Source organism: Prionailurus bengalensis, chromosome E3 (genome assembly GCF_016509475.1).
Source record: "Prionailurus bengalensis isolate Pbe53 chromosome E3, Fcat_Pben_1.1_paternal_pri, whole genome shotgun sequence".
Taxonomy (NCBI): domain Eukaryota; kingdom Metazoa; phylum Chordata; class Mammalia; order Carnivora; family Felidae; genus Prionailurus; species Prionailurus bengalensis.
The window spans coordinates 32668340-32685598 of NC_057357.1; the positions used below are offsets into that span (position 1 = coordinate 32668340).

A 17259-nucleotide genomic window follows, 5' to 3' on the forward strand; every position below is an offset into this window, starting at 1 on the left:
GGATGATGGCAGAATAAATGATGCGCAGACATGACGATCAAAAAGAACAAGGCAGTTCTCTAGGAACATGATGCGTGGATACATGACGATGTCAGAAAAACAGGGTATGGACAATTAGGGACACCTTATTTATGGTTCAGTGCGGGGCAGTCATAGAAATAAAATCCTATACGCTCGTACTTGGGTCTGCATGGAGATCTCTAAAGAGACACGCAAGAAACTGCTAACACGAACTGCCTTGAAGAAGAGGGTGGAGGACAGAGATGGGAGGGGAGGCTTTTTTTTTTAATCGTATATATTTTTGCCACTAGTCCACTTATTTATCAGGGTTAAAGATTTAAGAGTAAATATTTACTATGTCGAGGGCTTCTTAAACGTTTCTAGGCATAGGCTGTCTTAGTAAAACCCACATCCACCTCCACACCTCCCAATTAGCTTATGAAAAACCTCCTAAAACGTCACCTGCTACAAAGTCTCCTCTACGCCAAGCCCAGCTCCTGGCAGAGGCCAGAAAGAATGTTCTTGATTTCTTTGCAGAGATTCTGATGTGGAGGTTTCAGAACCTACCGGTGTCAAGCCAGGTGGGGGGTACACCAGAGGCCGTCCCCAGGGAGGAAGTGAATGAATGAATCCTAACCAGATCTGTCAGTTCCACAGGACTCTGATCCTGACCACTCCACCTCAATGGGGGAAGCCAGAGAACCACACCTTTCTTCAGAAAGGAAACCTACAATTCCACCCAATCTGCCCAGAGTCTATTTTAGCCCTCAACCCAGAGCAAGAACTTCAGCTATTATAAATAGCAAAACCAAGATCACAATTTGACTGATTTCAGTTCTGATGTTAGGAAAAGAGGTCGGGTGCTCAGCCAGTTGTAAAAGCGAGGGGTCGAAAGAAAACCACAGTGTGAAGATAGTCATACCAGGTTAGACGCTCACTTGTACCCTTCCTCCCACCCGCCATATTGCCTGAGTAACCAATTCCTGTGGCTTTGGTCTGTGCAAAAGCACCCGAGAAATTCTGACGAGGCTGAAGAGAAGTTTCGGGGGAGTCTGCCAAAACCAGAAAGGGCATCCCTCAAGGAGAGCGGCTTTCTTTTTTTTGTTCCACGAGGCAGAGGAGGGGGATGCCAGGAAGGCGGGCGAGGTGAGAAGGCTTACCTTTGTTATGAGACATGGCATAGAGGAGGCAGAGCACAAACAGTGCGTGGTAGTCGTCGTCCGGGCTGTCCAGGGCGTGGTACACCATATCTAGGAAGGGTCTGGAAAAGAGGAGGGGCGCGCGTGAGCCTCCTGGCGCACACGGTGACCACTTCTCTCCCACCAGCACGCGGCGAGCCCTCTGAGTGCCGCGGCCAACACCAGGCGTGGGGGACGGGCTCTGCCCGTGGGAAGCTATCTCCAGGGGAAAGTGACAGAGGACCAGACCCCTTAGCACACAACAGTCATGCCCCAGCTGTTCGAGACAATGGGGGTAAACGACGCAAAGCCCTGCTCCTGGGGCACTCCCATGCCGGCGAACAGACGGACCACATCATCGCTGAGACGAGTGAGGAGCGAAGGAAGAACAGGGAGCGGCGAGGGAGACAGACAACACCAGACAGAGCACCAGCAAGTCCGAACAATTTCAGAACGTGGGCCCCGGAGCCAGACTGCCTGGGTTCCAATTCGGATTCAGCCTCTCCTAGCTGCAAACCCTTGGGTCAGCTACCTAAAACCTGTCCGTTTGCCCATCGGGAAAGTAGGGATTAAATCCTCACAGGGTTCTGGTGAGGGTTCAAGTGAAACCACGAAGGGCCTTGAACACAGGCCCGGGTGCTCCAGGGCCAAGCGTCCTCGCGTGGAGCAGCGGACAGAGGATCCCTGTTTTGTGTTTTCCAAGGGCACTTTCTCCACGAGCTCGCTTTGGCAGGTGCTGGCCCAGCAATTTCTTGGGCAGACTCTCTCTGACGGGCAAGAAGCGATGTGAGGTCTCAACTCTGATGCTTAGTGGAAATACCACAAACCGCACAGCCCAAATGCTGCCCTTCCAGGGGAAGGGCCTGGTCTGGAGAGAGAGAACAAGGATGTTCATCACAAGGATGACAGAACACGCACAGATATGGCCGCGCAGGCAGGGGGCTCGGAGCCTGTGACCAACGGTGGCCGCCTCTCCGGATGCCAGGCCGAAGCCAGGAAAACAGAGCACCTTGGTGAATGACGGAGCACACGTAGCTCCTAGAAGGTCACACAGCCACCGTCAACACCACTGTGTAGGGGGCAGTGAAGAGGTGTGGCAGACACACGGGGAGACGCTTCACTGCCTAACCTTTTAGACTTAAAAAAAAAAAAAAAAAATCTGAATCCCATAAACATACCGGTGATTCAAAATAAAATATTTAACTGGAAAAGGCCAAAGAGAAAGGAGTGAAGATGTTCTTGTGGCAACATTTCAAAGGAACACCGGACACTCGGAAATTGAAGGAAGAACCCTTTTTAGAAGGGGACAATTAAGTCCAGGCTGCTTCTCCAGGGCCCCAGACCCTCCCCGGCCCAGATCCGGCACCTTTCAGATGCCTGAATAGTCTTGCCATGTGCGGATTTGGGTTTCTGTAAGTTCCTGGCAATAACACTTCCAAACTTGAGAGCAGGATAAAGCGTTTTCTTGTAAACCAGCCGCTCGGAATGTGGATTTTATTTTCGTTTGGGAGCAATGCACATAACCAAATGCCCAGGAACAGAGGGAGGGCCGGCGGGACATAACATCTTCTAGGAGATGAAGTGTCGTGTGGCCATTAGCATTGTGTTTGCTGAGAGTGCAGCACAGTGAAAAAGATGCCTGGCGTTAGGTACTGGATGGAAAGAAAGAAAATGGCAAAGTGTAAGTACTGGGGGCACGGAGGGCACAGTTCCCACTAAACGGGCAATGAAAAACGACTGGCAGGAAATAACCAGGACGTTAGCAACAGCTGCCTTCGAGACTGGCATCACGGAGACCTCTTGCCCTTCTTCGTACGTTTTTTCAAAATGTTTTCACATTTTCTGAATGTGTATTACTTTTGTAATTTTTTTTAACTTTTTTTTTTTTTTTTTAAGAAAAGAAAAAAAAAAAAACTTTTTTAAAACATTTTTCAGTTTCTCAGGCCTGTATTTAACCCCGAATGCGGGACACAGGCCCACGATATACGAGGAGTAGAACAGTTCCGCTTTGTACTCCGCTGTTTCTTCAGACAAGTGGGCCAATGTCAAGATGCGATTCATGTCAAGGAGAACAGTCCGCTCCCTCCCTCCCCCGGAGCGCCATCCTCCCTGCTCAGTGCCCGGAACCGGGAGGGGAGAAGTCCGTGGCAGTGTTTCTGACAAGCAACAACTCGATACCTGTGCAAAGGAGAAGGCAACTATCGACCTGCTCCAGTCTCCCCTCGGATTGGGTCTCAGTGCAAAGCACAGCCCTGACCCAAGGGTTCCCGCGGCCGCAAGCTTGCACGTGGGCCCAACTCGAGGCACCAGGCTCAGCTTGCATTACAAGCCACGTGGTAAAAGATGTCAGTTAAAGTCACAGAAAGTTACGGAACAACCTCAATCGACTCTAAGAAAACCCCTCTCTTCACTAAAAATCAGGAAAAAACAAAAAAAGAAAGAAATCTCAACCGAACATTCAAAACATAACAATGTGGTCTGTCGCCTTTTTTTTTTTTTTTTAAAGAATACATGCTTATTTTCTTCCGTTTAGCGAAGCTATGCTATTACCATACTATGTCAAATATGCGCTCTGTTTCCATTTATTAGATCCTAAGGAACCCAACATATCCTGACAGTATTCACTTAAAAGCAGCAGCTGATATTCTATCAAGCCGACGCTCCCCCGTTTGCTTATGCACCACCACCCCCCACTAGTCATTTGTGGTTTTTCCAATCATTCCTATCCTAACTAATGCTGTGCCAAGAAACTGAAGGCTGTTTTCCCGTCCCTTTCTGTGTTGAGAATGATTCCCTTCATTTTCAGAGCTCCAGGAGTTATGTTTTTTGCTGCCAAGCAAAATCAAAAAGGTCTCTGTGAGTTCCAACAACTGATAGCCTGCACCACACTCCAGGGTTTTTTGTTGAAACCAAAGTAAAAATGGCCCCCTTGTGCATCTGATAGAAATTAATCCTGTCTGTTAGATAACTGAAACATTTGCCAAGCCAAGGGATGTGGAGGAAAAAATTAGTGTGCTTCAACTCTCCGCTTCAAGCTGGACGAATAAAGAGGATGGTGTGTGTGTTTCAGCCGCTCCGGCCCGAGAGGCCAGGAAGGGAGTGCTCTGTAGGCTGACGTGCCGTGCGTTTATGAACCCTGAAGGAGGATCAGGTCAGTGCGGGGGTCAGCCCGGGGGGCCACCTGTTAAGGAAGTAACTCTGAAACGAAGAAGCCCTTGCAACAGTTCGCTGCACACTTTGAGAGCAAGCTTACACCCTGTCTCATTCTGGAAGGGGCGGTGCTGCAGCAAGTTTCCGGGAAATGTGGCATCTCCACGGTTTAAGAGGATTTCGCTGCCGCGGGCCATCAGTGAAATGAAAAATCAGGGGAAAAGTCGAAGGTGGACAGCAGCATTAAATCACGCTGGCTGAGCCACAAGGGCACGCCCCACAGGCGGCGGGGTAGCCCGGCGGTGAACGAGTGAGCCAGGGAGATCCAAACGCGGCTCCCAAGGGGCTCCCTCCTGGGAGCGGCAGGGCACGGCCACGGGTGGTCCACACCCTTTAGGACAGGGCACAGCCCCAAAGCACTTGGCGGCGGGGGGGGGGGGGGGGGGCCATGTCTCAGTCTTCCCCTTTCCAAGGGGTGAGCGCTACAGGGTTGAGTGGCAGCTTCGTTCCTGTGGCCTCTCGAGAGGGGCTGTGCCTGTGGTGGCCGGGGGGCTGGAGGAGCAGGAAGGAAGCAGGATGACTTTGCGGAGGAGAAGGCGCCACGCGGGTGGCGGGAAGAGGCCCCCGGTTACCTCCGGGGGGCACCCCGGCCGAGGCAGCCCCCCTCATCGCTCAGCCTACGTCCTCGCCCCAGCGACGGAGCAGCACCCCCCACCCCGACTGGCAGGCGCCCCACCAGCAGCACCAGCCCGAGTGGGGGACGACGGGCAGCACCTGCTCCACTGCACGCTCTCCAAGCCAGTGGCGGCGCTCTTCTCCTCGTCCGTGGTGTTCTGTTCCTGCACGGACGTGCTGGCCGCCAGCTCCGGGAGCTTGCTGCGCTCCATGATCACCATCTCTATCTCTAGGAGCAAACACAGAGACCGGGATGAGCCCAGACAGCTTCACGGACCTAGATTTACAGACACAGCCGGGCCGCAGACAAAGCCCGAGGGGACGGCTCCTAACACGTCCAGTAAAGGCTCGGCGGCAGTGACGGGAACATCGGCAACAGGCCGGGGACAAATAAGACAGAGGCCAGAACCCCTCTCCGGTCTCATCCCGGCAATGCCAAGAAGCGTGACCCTGACTTTGACACCCCGCCCCCAAAAAAAGCACAAATTGCAGTAGCTTATTCAATGTCAAGGTGTTTTTTAAGACACTTCTTCTACTCCAATGATACCACACTTCCTTCCCAAAGGAGGGGAGGCAGCACAAGAAAAATGATATGTGGTTAATAAATCATAACCCGATTCACTGAAACCGTTTACACTGTACAAAAGGCTCTGACGCGCCTGAAGCTTTCGTTTTCCTTTTCCCCCCAACAACTTCCAGAAGGCAGGGAGAGGTTAGAAACCTCACTGTATTTTTCCCAATTAAATAAGGGCAACCTGAAGCAACCGACTGAAGCACGGCGTCCATTGTTTATTTTCCGAAAGAGATATGAACCAGGAGAGGAAAACATCTTGAATTAGAGATGGTTAGCTGTGGGCTGTAAGGTGTCCGTGTCATGGGGGTCTTTGACATGAGGTGTGGACCTTCAAACAGCTGGTTCTTGGAACCCAGAGTTCAGGTCAACCCCCATCTTCAGGAGACGGAGGAGGGAAAGGACGCTGACGCGTGAACCTGCACTTGTTTCTTGAGGGGCCAGGGCGCGCCCAGGACTCTGGCAGCCCTTGCCAGCCGTGGTCTTTCCCTGGACCGGCACAAGGGCCTCCCACCTGGCCGCCGCCTCCCTTCACCCCCAGTTTGTTCTCCACACAGACTCAAGTTATTTCAAGTGGAAATTAGCTCATGTCGCCCTTCTGTTCAGAACTCTCCGCCGCCTTCCCATCACACTCGGGATGAAATCCAAACGCCTTCCACGGCGTCGAGGCCTCGCACGGCCTGGCCCCTGTCCACCTCTGACCTCACTGCCTGGCCTCCTCTGCCTCACGCCTCTCCAGCTGTGCTGACAGCTTCTTCCACGCTCTTGAGGGGCCCGAGCTTGTTTCTGCCCAGGATCGTTACACGGCTGCTTCCTCTGCCCGGGACGCTTTCACCCCCGGTCTTCCCTACCCTGGCCTGACCCGATCACATCCTTCGAGGCCCAGCTCCAATGCCACCAACCTCAGAGAGGTCTTCTCCGACACCCTCTACACCTGTTTTTCCTTTACCACTTTATTATTATCTAAAATCCGTATTTCATTCATACTTCCTTAGTTCTTCCCTCCTGTCCACTTTCTGTTCCAGGATCCCATCTAGGGTATCAGGTTGTATCCAGTCACCACGTCCCCTTGGGCTCCTCCTGGCTGTGACCAAGTGTTTGACTTCCTTGCCTCTGGTGACCTTACTGCTTTGAGGAGACAGAACTGGTCAGGTATTTTGCGGAACGTCCCCCAACCTGGGTCTGGTGTTTTCTCATCACTAGACTAGGCTTGCAGGTTCCGGGAGGAAGCCCACGCAGGAGACGTGCCCTTCTCACCCCGCTGCAGCGAGGGTACGGGCTCCCAACACAACGCCGTGTCCGCCCATGTGACGTCTACATCACCTGACGGAGCTGACGCTGGTCACACGTCCCCACCGGAGAGGTACCTGCCCTCCTCCTTCCACGCAACACTCAGTGCGAGTGAGTCATTAAGCGCAGCCCACAGCTGAGGAGCGGGAGTTACCATGTTCCAGCTCCTGGAGCAGGCAGTAGCATCCATCAATTACGTGGAATTCTTCTGCATGAATGTGTCCCCTCTGCCCCGTCTCAATTTTACTTCTTGGCATTTGTAACTGCCGGGATTTTCTATATTCTGTGTATCCGTTTGCTTGCTTGCCGTCTGCTTTCCCCCACTCGAATGGGGGCTTCGTAAGAACAGCTGCCTTGTCTGTCTTGCTCTCCACTGGACCTCTGGGGTCGGGCCCAGGGCCTGCGACCACAGGGGAAGCGCTCAGTGATGGGACGGACAGGGGGACGAGGCTCTGGCTGCACACAGGGCCGGCAGCGATGCACACACGGCCGCCACAACGTGGAGCGGGTGACCCAGAGCCACACCCAGTCTGCCCTGAGCCTGCACCGTGTTCTCATGGGAGACATCCCGTGCCCACCACCCTCTGGGACCCCCTCGGGCACGGCTGCACCTGCCATGGTCCTCGGGCGTGGACGAGGGCATCCCCCACCGGTCCACATGGGCCCCGACCGCTAGCCCCTCCTTCTCAGTGTGGCCCGGAGTCAGACACTGCAGACCGGAGCCTCCCACAGGGCCGCCCCCACCACAGACGCGGGGGCCAACCCACGATTTTCAAGTGGTGTCTGGACAGTTTGTTTGCGTAGTTCTGTGTTTATTTTCACGTGCACGGGAAGAAAATTCTAACCACACAGAGAACCTGTTCTTTCACCGCGGCTATCACCACTTAAGAGGGGGCGAAATGTAAGGGGAAGAAAGGGAGTCGATTCACAGGGAGCTATCGAGTCAGCAGGAGTCCGAGCAGCCAGGGCCGCCGCCAAGAGCAGGCGGCGGCACAGACTGGGGGCTGAGAACCACCGCGCCCTCCTGCGTCTGCGCCTTCCCCCCCACCAACCTCCTTCAGTGGCCTCCCAATGAGCCCCACCTCCCTGCTGTGGGGCAGACACCTTATATTTTTAATTATTCTCACCTTTAAAAAACCTGTCCCGTTTATGTTGTTTATAACGTTAACACGGCAATACAAATACGTGCAACTTACAACAAACGGATCTGTGTTTGGAAGACGCGTGCTGAAATCGCCGATCTACTTGACTGTTCTGTGTTCCTGATAGAGCATGCCAGCGAAAACATCTGAATACTAGCAGGCTGGCTGTGGTGCCAGCCTCTGGCTTCGACCCTGGGACCCGTGACACGCCTCCTGTACCGCTGCAAGCTCCTGTGCCTCCCAGCCCAGCTGACGGGGCGGAACTCGGTTCCGAGGACTCCCCGAGGTTACGGGGCCGATCCCTAGCCCCTCACTCTAGAGAATACGCTGCTCTGACGTGGTAATTCCTTCTGGGTTGTTTCATCTCCCTGGACGCTGGGAACTCTGGAGCAGAGGAGCAGCGAAAGATAAGCCTGTCTCGTGCTCACCAAATTTAGTTAAGGAGTTGCACAATAATTTTGAATGACAATTCCCCATGGCACAGCACCACGATGAGCAGATGGGACCAGAGCCGCTCCAGGTAAAGGGTGGGTGGGCTCCCAGACGTCTCTGACTATGGGTTCCCTCCTGCCCCTGAAGCTCCCTTCTGGAACTCTGTGGAGCTTCACACAGAACTGCTGAAAACCACTGGTTTGGTCCTGGGTACTGAACATGAGGAAACGGAACCCAGAAGCACAGTGACAATTAACACAGCTAGAAAGGCAGCGGCAGAAGCCAGGACTGCTGCCCTCTCGGCTCCCAGGTCGCGTCCTCGCGCGGGACCGGCCCACGAGGGCCTCTCCGCTCCACGCGCAACGATGGTTCCGAACTCTGGTTCTGTCACCCTGGCTCCCACAGCTGTCCCCAGCCTCCTGACCCTCCTGCAGCCAGCACAGCTGTGGAGCGAGCCGCTGGGCTGAGGTTAACTCTCTTGACGAATGTACCACAGTCCTTCCAACGCCAACACAGGTCCCCGCTCCTCCACTGCTGCTTTTTAACCATCTTATCCAGACAACCCCCAAAAGCTGTGATTCTTACCCAGGGTCTGTCAACTCCCTGCAACTGCATGCAAAATACCAAGTGGGCAAAAGAGGGGTGGGTAATAGGTTTTTGGGGAGACGGTCTCTCCACATTCTCACCATTCTAAAATGGAATCTACGTGGGGCGCCTGGGTGGCTCAGTCGGTTAAGCATCTGACTTTGGCTCAGGTCACGATCTCGGTTCACGGGTTCAAGCCCCATGCTGACAGTTCAGAGCCTGGAGCCTGCTTCAGATTCTTTGTCTCCCCCTCGCTGCCCCTCCCCCACTCATGCTCTGTAGCTCTCTCTCTCTCTCAAGAGGAAATAAACATTAAAAAAAATTTTTTTTCATGGATTCTACAGCCATCTTTAAAAGAGGATGAGAAAGGTTTGGCCTTTCCTTTCCTGGTGATTCAGTGTCAAAGTGAACCTCTCTTTTATGCCAGAACAGATCATCGGGCATAGTTCTATCAACCCTCCGGGGCCCACGTCTCTCTGCAGACACAGGCCTGCCTGGGCACAGCCTCGCTCCCCTCCCAGGGCACACGCACCATGCTGTTGCCACCAAGGAGAGCGGATCAGGGGGCATGCATGCACGGATTTCCACTGACGCTCACTGAGGCCAGGACTCAAGCTCTGATGACGAGTTCTCGGGGAGCTCCGCCTGACCGTTCTATAATATAGCAGGAGCCCCCATCCCATCCAGGTTTCTGTTCCAGAATGTAAAGGGACCATGACAATAACCCAGCTCAGCTCTGCTCCAACTTCGGTCACTTGCCTGCCTCTACGATGTGTGCCACATCTATGTGTTGCCCGTCCCATGTGTCACCTACCTAATCATCGTATTTGACCTCATTTTTCTTCTTTTGACTTCAATGCATTTTAAAAGGAAACTTTCAGTCACTATCAATACTCTTCGATTGAGCAACCCCACTTGCAGGGATTTATCTGGAAGATACACCCCTAACAATATGAAAATGCACACGCACGAGAGGGTTCACTGAAGTATTATCTGTAGTTGCAAAATATTGGAAACTACCTAAATGTCCAAGCATAAAGATCGGTTGAATAAACTTGTCCACACACACACGCACACATACACACAGGGCAGCTGCAAACCGGAATGAGGAACACCACTGTACTGACACGGGAGAGAAGAGCAAGCATATACAGCATGCTACCCTGCGTGCAAGAGAGAAGGGAGAGCAAGAAAACATATATAAATCGGCTTCTTCTTACAAAATGAAATACGGGAAGGATATCCCAGAAAATAATCCAAGGTGGTTATCTACCAGAGGTAGGGGAATGGGTGGAAAGAATATGGAAGGCACCCTTCCTAAACAAACCTTTTTGCACACTTTTGTTCACAGTCCATATATTTTTTCCATAGAAATTAAATCAGTAAAAAATGGGAAGGAAGAACCCTAAACCGAGAAGATTAAAAAAAAAAATAGGTCCCCCAATTTTTTTCAAATACATACCATATCTACCCTGACGGAGGGGAAGGAAAAAAGGAGAGGCAGATTAATGTGAATAGCTATAAACAGGATACGTGACTCTATGCCCTCAGTTGGGAGATGGGTGAAGCATCTGAGGGGGGAGGGGGAGTTGCAAACCATCCTGAACTCTTGTTTATTACACAATAAACAAACTGAAACTTTTTTAGATGTATTCTAGGACTGAGCAAACAAACATGTTGATGCTGTTGGGAGGCAAGGCTCCAGCTGAAGAAGTGACACACAGATCTGGAACGGGAGAAGGCAAGAAAGAGCCTTCTGGGTACTGATCTGCATCGGTATGAATATTAGAGGTGTTGGTATGAATCCACGATTTCTAAAATACACACATGCATACGCGTTTGTACGTATGCATATGCATGCGTGAGGAAATGTGTATTTTGTGTTTATACTCGCGTCTATTTTCTAGCTCTGTCCACTGAAAGAGCCAAAAAGCAAAGCACCATGGGAGCCATCAGCACATCTGGGACCCAGATTTTGGTCTCTAACACCACTGCCCATGGAGAGGAACCAGGGCTTTGCAGAGAAAGGGTTCATCCTGGGGATGGGCAGCGTAGGTACAAGATGAACCTGGTTAAATTGTCACGCCAGAAGGCATAAAGGCTGCTCAAAAGAAACGAGGGGACTGTATCACAAGGACACAGCAGCCAGGTCAGAAGGGTTCCCAATGGCCAAATCTGGGACAATTTGAGCATCAAATTAATTAAATCAGTAACGAAACACAAACCACTAAAAACTGGAATCCATGGCCTGTGCCAAGAAGAGATAAATAAAGAAACGGGGAGAAGGGAGGGCTCTCCCTTACAGCGGAATGCTGAGGGCTGATCTTTAAACGTGGAGAGAGTGCTGACGTTGGAAAAATCAACATTTTGTCACCATGCGGGTAAAGAGTGGCTCAGGCAAGTATCATCAATGAGGAACAAATCCCAGGGGGGCACTTTAATGAGGCACAGGATTAATCTGCATTATCTCTAAGTAGCTCCCCACGGGTTGCTAATTAGTCATCAAGAAGAGGGAAAGCAATTATACGGTGGAGAGACCGGGAGATACCTTAGCCAGGTGACCGATATTCACGTCACCCGGGAGGGGTCAAAAGGACATCATGTGCCTCGAGATGGGACACACGGGGAAGGACATGCCACCACCTATGCCCGGAATGCATAACCTTCATCTTATCACAAAGAAAACATCAAAGACAGAATGAGGAACGTTTTAGTAAAGCAAAGGAGGGAGAGGTCCTGCGTTCTTCAGAGAGGTCAATGTCGTAAAAGAGAAGGCTGTGGGAAAACGCTCCAGCCTGACGAAGGCCAGGGAGGCACGACAATTAAAGGCGCTACCTGACCCTAGACTAGATGTTCTACTGGTGCGGGAAAGACGCTCTGGAGGATGTTATTAGGTCAACGGACAAGCTGAACCGCAGACAGCAGAAAACTCCACTGAGGCGGACAGCTGCACGGCGCTCACCAAAGCAAACGCGCTATCCATGGCAAACGCGTGCTGACACCGACAGGAGGGAAGGGACGTGATGGGTGCAACTTATCCAGAAAAAAAGTGTGGGGCGGAGGGGCAGGGAGAGGGAAAACCAATAGGAAAGCAAATGGGCCAGAATGTGTTAAAAGATGAAACTGGACAAAAGGTAAACAGGTGATCTTTATACTATTTCTTTTCCCAAACTTTTCTAAGTTTGAAAATATTTTCAAACGAAAACACGTTTTCATTACTACTATAAGCCTCAAGCCAGTGTCAACAGAAAGCAGGTGTGAAAACACACACACGAAAGGAGCAAGGCCTGCTGTGTGTGCTGGAAAAGGGAGGTGTGAAGGACACTAACGCCAGGCTCCCCTGGAGCTGATCTCAACGAGAATCTTCTCACTGCTCCAACTCACCCAGAACCATCCCCAAACCCCGCAGCTGGGGCAAGGCTGATCTGGCCGATCTCTGCATTTTACAGAAGGGCAAACTGATATACAGAGGGATTGAGGAGGTGGGCCTCTGCCCCCACGGCTGTGAGCTCCTCTCCCCGCACTGCCCACCGGCCACGAGCTGGCAAGGAGCACCCGTGTGGCTACAGTTCCCGCATCGGGCACCGTGGCCCATAATCTAGAAGGCTCCAGCGTCCCAGCCTGGGGGGCGGTGCGACCCCTTTACACAACTGGAGTCTGGAGCCTCTGGGAGTCGAGGAACGTCCCTGTGAGGCTGAGCAGCTGGGCGTGGGAACCCGAATCTCCAGCTCCTTTGCCCCAGCCCTCCTCGGCCTCTGTCACTTCCCCAAAAGCCCCCAAAGCAGAAGAGGATTTGCACACTCGTGGACACTGCACTATTCACAGTGGCCAAAAGTGGGGAAGCAACTGGATAAGCAAAATGCAGTGTGCCCAAAAAAACGGAATACTGCTCAGCCTGAAAAAGGAAATCCCGATACATGTGACAACATGGATGAACCCTGAGGACGTGACGTAAGCGAAATAAGGCGGTCGCAAAAGGACAAACGCCGTTGTGATCCCACTGACGTGAACTACCTGGAGTAGTCAGATTCACAGAGACAGGAAGAGGAACATGATAGCTGCCGCAGGGAGGGAGGATGTGGAGGTAATGCTTAAAGGGGACAGAGTTTCAGTTCAGGAGGAGGGAAAGAATTCTGGAGGCAGTTTTGGACGGCAGTTTTGGTCGTACGGCAGTGTGCGTGCAGAGGAGAGGCCGGAGGACTCTCCACAACCAAGGACGTCAACCTCTCCCCCTCCAGATGACAACTCTGGCCAGATCCGTGGGCTTCCCCAATGCTCTGACATTCTGATTTTCTTAAATAACAGCAATAATCCATCAACTTGCCCGGGATGATGTACATTCTAATCTGATTAATATTTGGTAAATGAAGTGCTTTTCAGGGAAATGGCAGGCATGACCTCCCAACAGTCTTTGACTTCACAAATTCAAGGATCCTCTGAGTTGCCCTCTGTGTTCTACATTCCAGGAATCAAAACGAGGACAGACCATAGAAAGGGGGAAGGGGAGAAGAAGGCCCTAACAAGACCATTCGGGGAAGAAGGAGGAGGAAGATGCCCTTGCTGGTTACCTAGGAAATAGGGGAAGGACCGCGTGCCATTGGCTGGCCTTGGAGCAGATTTTCGAGAGGCAAACGGCACCTGGCCACAACAACAGGGTGTCCAAGGGCTGAGTATTTGGGGTGCCTCTTCCTATGTCTTACCGAGCAGCATGAGGGTGAATTCAGAAGGTTTCTCTTCCCCCCTGGGAAGTTCCTTATACTAGTTAAGCCTATCTGGAAACTTGGCACTCCCACACCTCTACAATCGTGGGGCTGGCCGCCTAGTCCTCTCCTCCCTCCCTTCCCACTGCCCCTCCACCACACACACATGCTCACTCACCCCACTGATTCGTTTTACAAATCAACAGAGAACCGGGCTGGCTGCACAGAAACCTGCAGCCGGGGGCGGGGGTACCCAAGCACAAAGTGCCCCCCAGCCCAGCTCCTCGCTCCGCTCTCCACCTTGGCCAGGCTTTCTTTTCAGTGCCCGTGTGACACATGCTGAAGGGCTCAGACACCGATGCTCGTGTTTCTGACAACCCGAGAGCCGGGCATCCTGATGTCCTCCCACTGGTGGAGAAGCGATGATTTGCCCAGGGTCACAGAGCTGTTCAGGAGCAGTCCATCAAGGGTCGGGGGGTTCAGACCGCAACCTCCCAATGGCTAATCCGTGGCTCACCCCAATCGGGAAACTCTGCGAGCCCTGGGGTTGGCTCCGGCTTTCCAAGAGGAGCCAGAAATGAGGCCAGGGCTCCATTTCATTTCAACGGAGGCTTCAAAAACAACAAAACAAAAAACAAAACAAAACAAAACAAAACAAAACAAAACAAAACACAAAGCTGGGGGGGCACCTGGGTGGCTCAGTCAGTGGAGCATTTTGACTTCAGCTCAGGTTATGATCTCACGGTTCATGGGTTCGAGCCCCGCGTCAGGCTCTGTGCTGTCACTTCAGAGCCTGGATCCTGCTTCAGATTCTCTGTCTCCCTCTCTCTCTGCCCCTCCCCTGCTCTCGTTCTAAGTCTCTCCCAAAAATAAATGAACATTAAAAAAATTTTTTTTAATTAAAGAAAAAAAAAAAGCAAAGCCGGGGTTCCAAACTTCCAGGCACCCCTGAACTCCCAGCTGACCTGGCAAGTTCAAAGTCAGTGTCATCCCCTTCATTCCAAGTTCTTGCTGCGATTTAAGAAAAGAATAGGTTTTGAAGGTCAGGCCACGCGGTTGGTGCCTACTTTTTCCATAGGCCAAAAAAACAAAAGCTAAACCCTATTTTTCAAACGAGAAGTTCAAACAATTCATTTTCGTGCCTGGGGTCTGTTTACTAAGCTACTGTTGCAAGTGACTCCAGAAAGAGAGGACTATCCTTTCAGACCGATGAGACATCTGGGACACAGCGAGCATCGAGTGAACGCTTCTTTGACTACAGGGACTAGGGCACCCGTCTTTTTCCTTTCGGTGTGCAATTGCTGCAGATTGAGGGGCCCTGTGATTCTCTGGTTTCAGAATGAGTCACCCGTCATTTGGGACCTGAGGCCGAGTGGAGGGTCCACATTCATTTCACCCTACTTCCTTGTCTGGGCTTAAATGTGGAGGACGTGTGAATTCTGGTTGCGTTTGTAGAAAAAGAGCATGTTGATGCCACATTTAAATCAGGCCAAGGCAGAACTGCGACCAACTCACGACCATACGCCTTTGTCTGCCTGTGCCTGATGCTGCCTTTTGAAGACCCCCCACTAACGTGGGGGTGGCAGGCTGTGCAGGGGGAGCTGGAACCACCATCTCCTTTTTCAAAGTCACCCCTGCCTGCTCGTTACAACCGGGAGGTCCAAGAACCCCTAGATCCAGGGGCAAGGCAAGAAGCTTGCTAGAGAAAAAATAATTTGGAGGAGAAACTAGCCACAGATCCACCCCAAACAGTGAGGGAGAAGACAGCCAGGAGGGGGATGAGGGGCACAGAGGAGCGCTGTGGCTTTCTAGTGGAGCGTCTGCTGCTTCCGCGGGCCCAGCACGCATGACCCCTTCTTCTGACAAACACACCCTATTTCTCACCGAGGGTGTCACTGTGGGGTCAACACATGACCCAAGCCCGGCCAATCGGCACAGACCGCCCCTCTATGGCAGTGGGCCAGCCAGGCTCCTCGGTGTCACCAAGCATTGGCCCCTAGCCTTCAGCTCCTTCTCTGCTTGGTGGTGAGCTGGCAGGATGCAAGCCTGGCACTGCCCGTGGTCATCTCTGCACCTGAGGCCAGCCCCGCCCAAGCCTTCCAGTTCTGGGAACAATAATCACCCTTTTGTTGAAGCCAGTTCGAGTTGAATTTCCTCCAACTCTTACAACCACAAGACTCCTAACATATACTCATTTAAAAAAGAAAAAAAAAGCACCCCACGAATTACATTTTTTAGACTCAATTTCCAGGTGGGGAAACTGAGGCACGGTTTGAGTTGGGAGACCACTCAAGGCTCCCAGGAAACCGAGACATGACTGCAGGGCCAGTATCGCACCTCCTAGCGCCCCGCCGCATCAACGCCATGCCTAACACCCTTCCAGGTCACGAATGGTTTCACCCAAACACAGTCTAAGGAGAGAACGCCCCCAGCTGCACCTTAAACCTGAGAATAACTAAGGGATCGGGTACACCATTCACGTGACAGCTGCCACAGCCCAGTTAGGTGCCTCTGGTGGACGGGCCCGAGAGACTCGTGTTTATTTACGGTGAGCTGTGGGGGAAGACGACAGGTCCGTAATATTTTGGAATGACTAATGTATATCCGGGAAAATAGAGGAGGGCACCAAAATGCCAAGAGGGCTGCTGGGAGCCATGGTCGACCAAACTCTACTGTCACCATCAAGTGTCCAAGTAAAGCCTCTGGGAAAATTCCTGGGCCCCGTCTGGTACAACCCCGCCAAGTAACCACCCAGAAAACGGGCTTCTGGAGACCTGTGAACATTTCTCCGCTTGCCCCCCACACAGGGCGGGCCGGCTCGGCATCTGGGGAGTTGTGACCCCGATCCCAGCGGTGAGCTGGAACGGCAGCCTTGCCGAGCCGCTGGAGCTCCGCACGCCGGGACCGGGCCGCCCGCTGACTCACTTGACTGTGCTCACCGCCAAGCCTGCCCTGTCCACACCAGGGTTAGTCATGGCCAGGCCTGGTTAGAGAGCAGCCCTTAAAAGGACTGGAATGAAAGAGGTAGCATCCTTCCAAAACAAAATCGACAGGAACACAGAGTGCAAAATGGGAAAATGGGGTGAAATCCTCCTCCTTTTCCCCACTGTGGCCACAGGACAGCTAAACCCCAGCGCTGAAGCAGTTTTGTCCAGAGTTTAAAAAAAAAAAAAAAAAAAAGATCCCAATAAGCAAACTAGGATGGCTTGCTTACCTTGCATTTGCCCCTCACCTCCCCACCAAAGTGATTCTGTTTGTGAGCCAAAAGTGAATTCTGACGCCAAAATGCTTACTGTATACTTTACACAGAAATAAAAGCATGCTGGGATCTCAGCCTTAAAGAGAGAGCAGGGTGGCACTGGAGAGACGCTTTGCTTATACTTATCGGAATGTGATCGTGGCATTCACTGAGAACTGCCAAGAAAATCAGAATGGGGCCCGCAGGGTGGGGACGGGGGCGGGTTTTGGCTCCATAAACTCAGCAAACTCCCCAAAACAAATGAGTTCCCAGTCGGTGATTTAATGAGCTGCTCTGC

At 52.2% G+C, this 17259-nt stretch overlaps 1 protein-coding gene across 8 annotated transcripts in view; it reads right to left on the reverse strand.

Moving 5' to 3' along the window:
• Positions 1-17259, reverse strand: part of CLEC16A (C-type lectin domain containing 16A) — a 203420-nt gene that overhangs the window by 132377 nt on the left and 53784 nt on the right. For all 8 annotated transcript variants that reach the window (XR_006294234.1, XR_006294235.1, XM_043560532.1 and 5 more), the window contains 2 exons: positions 5103-5232; positions 1161-1261 (listed from right to left, as the gene is read on the reverse strand). Coding sequence is in view for 6 of the 8 variants with exons in the window: in XM_043560532.1 (XP_043416467.1) it covers positions 1161-1261; positions 5103-5232 (231 nt within the window). In the remaining 2 variants the exon portion in view is untranslated. The remainder of the gene's footprint in view (positions 1-1160; positions 1262-5102; positions 5233-17259) is intronic.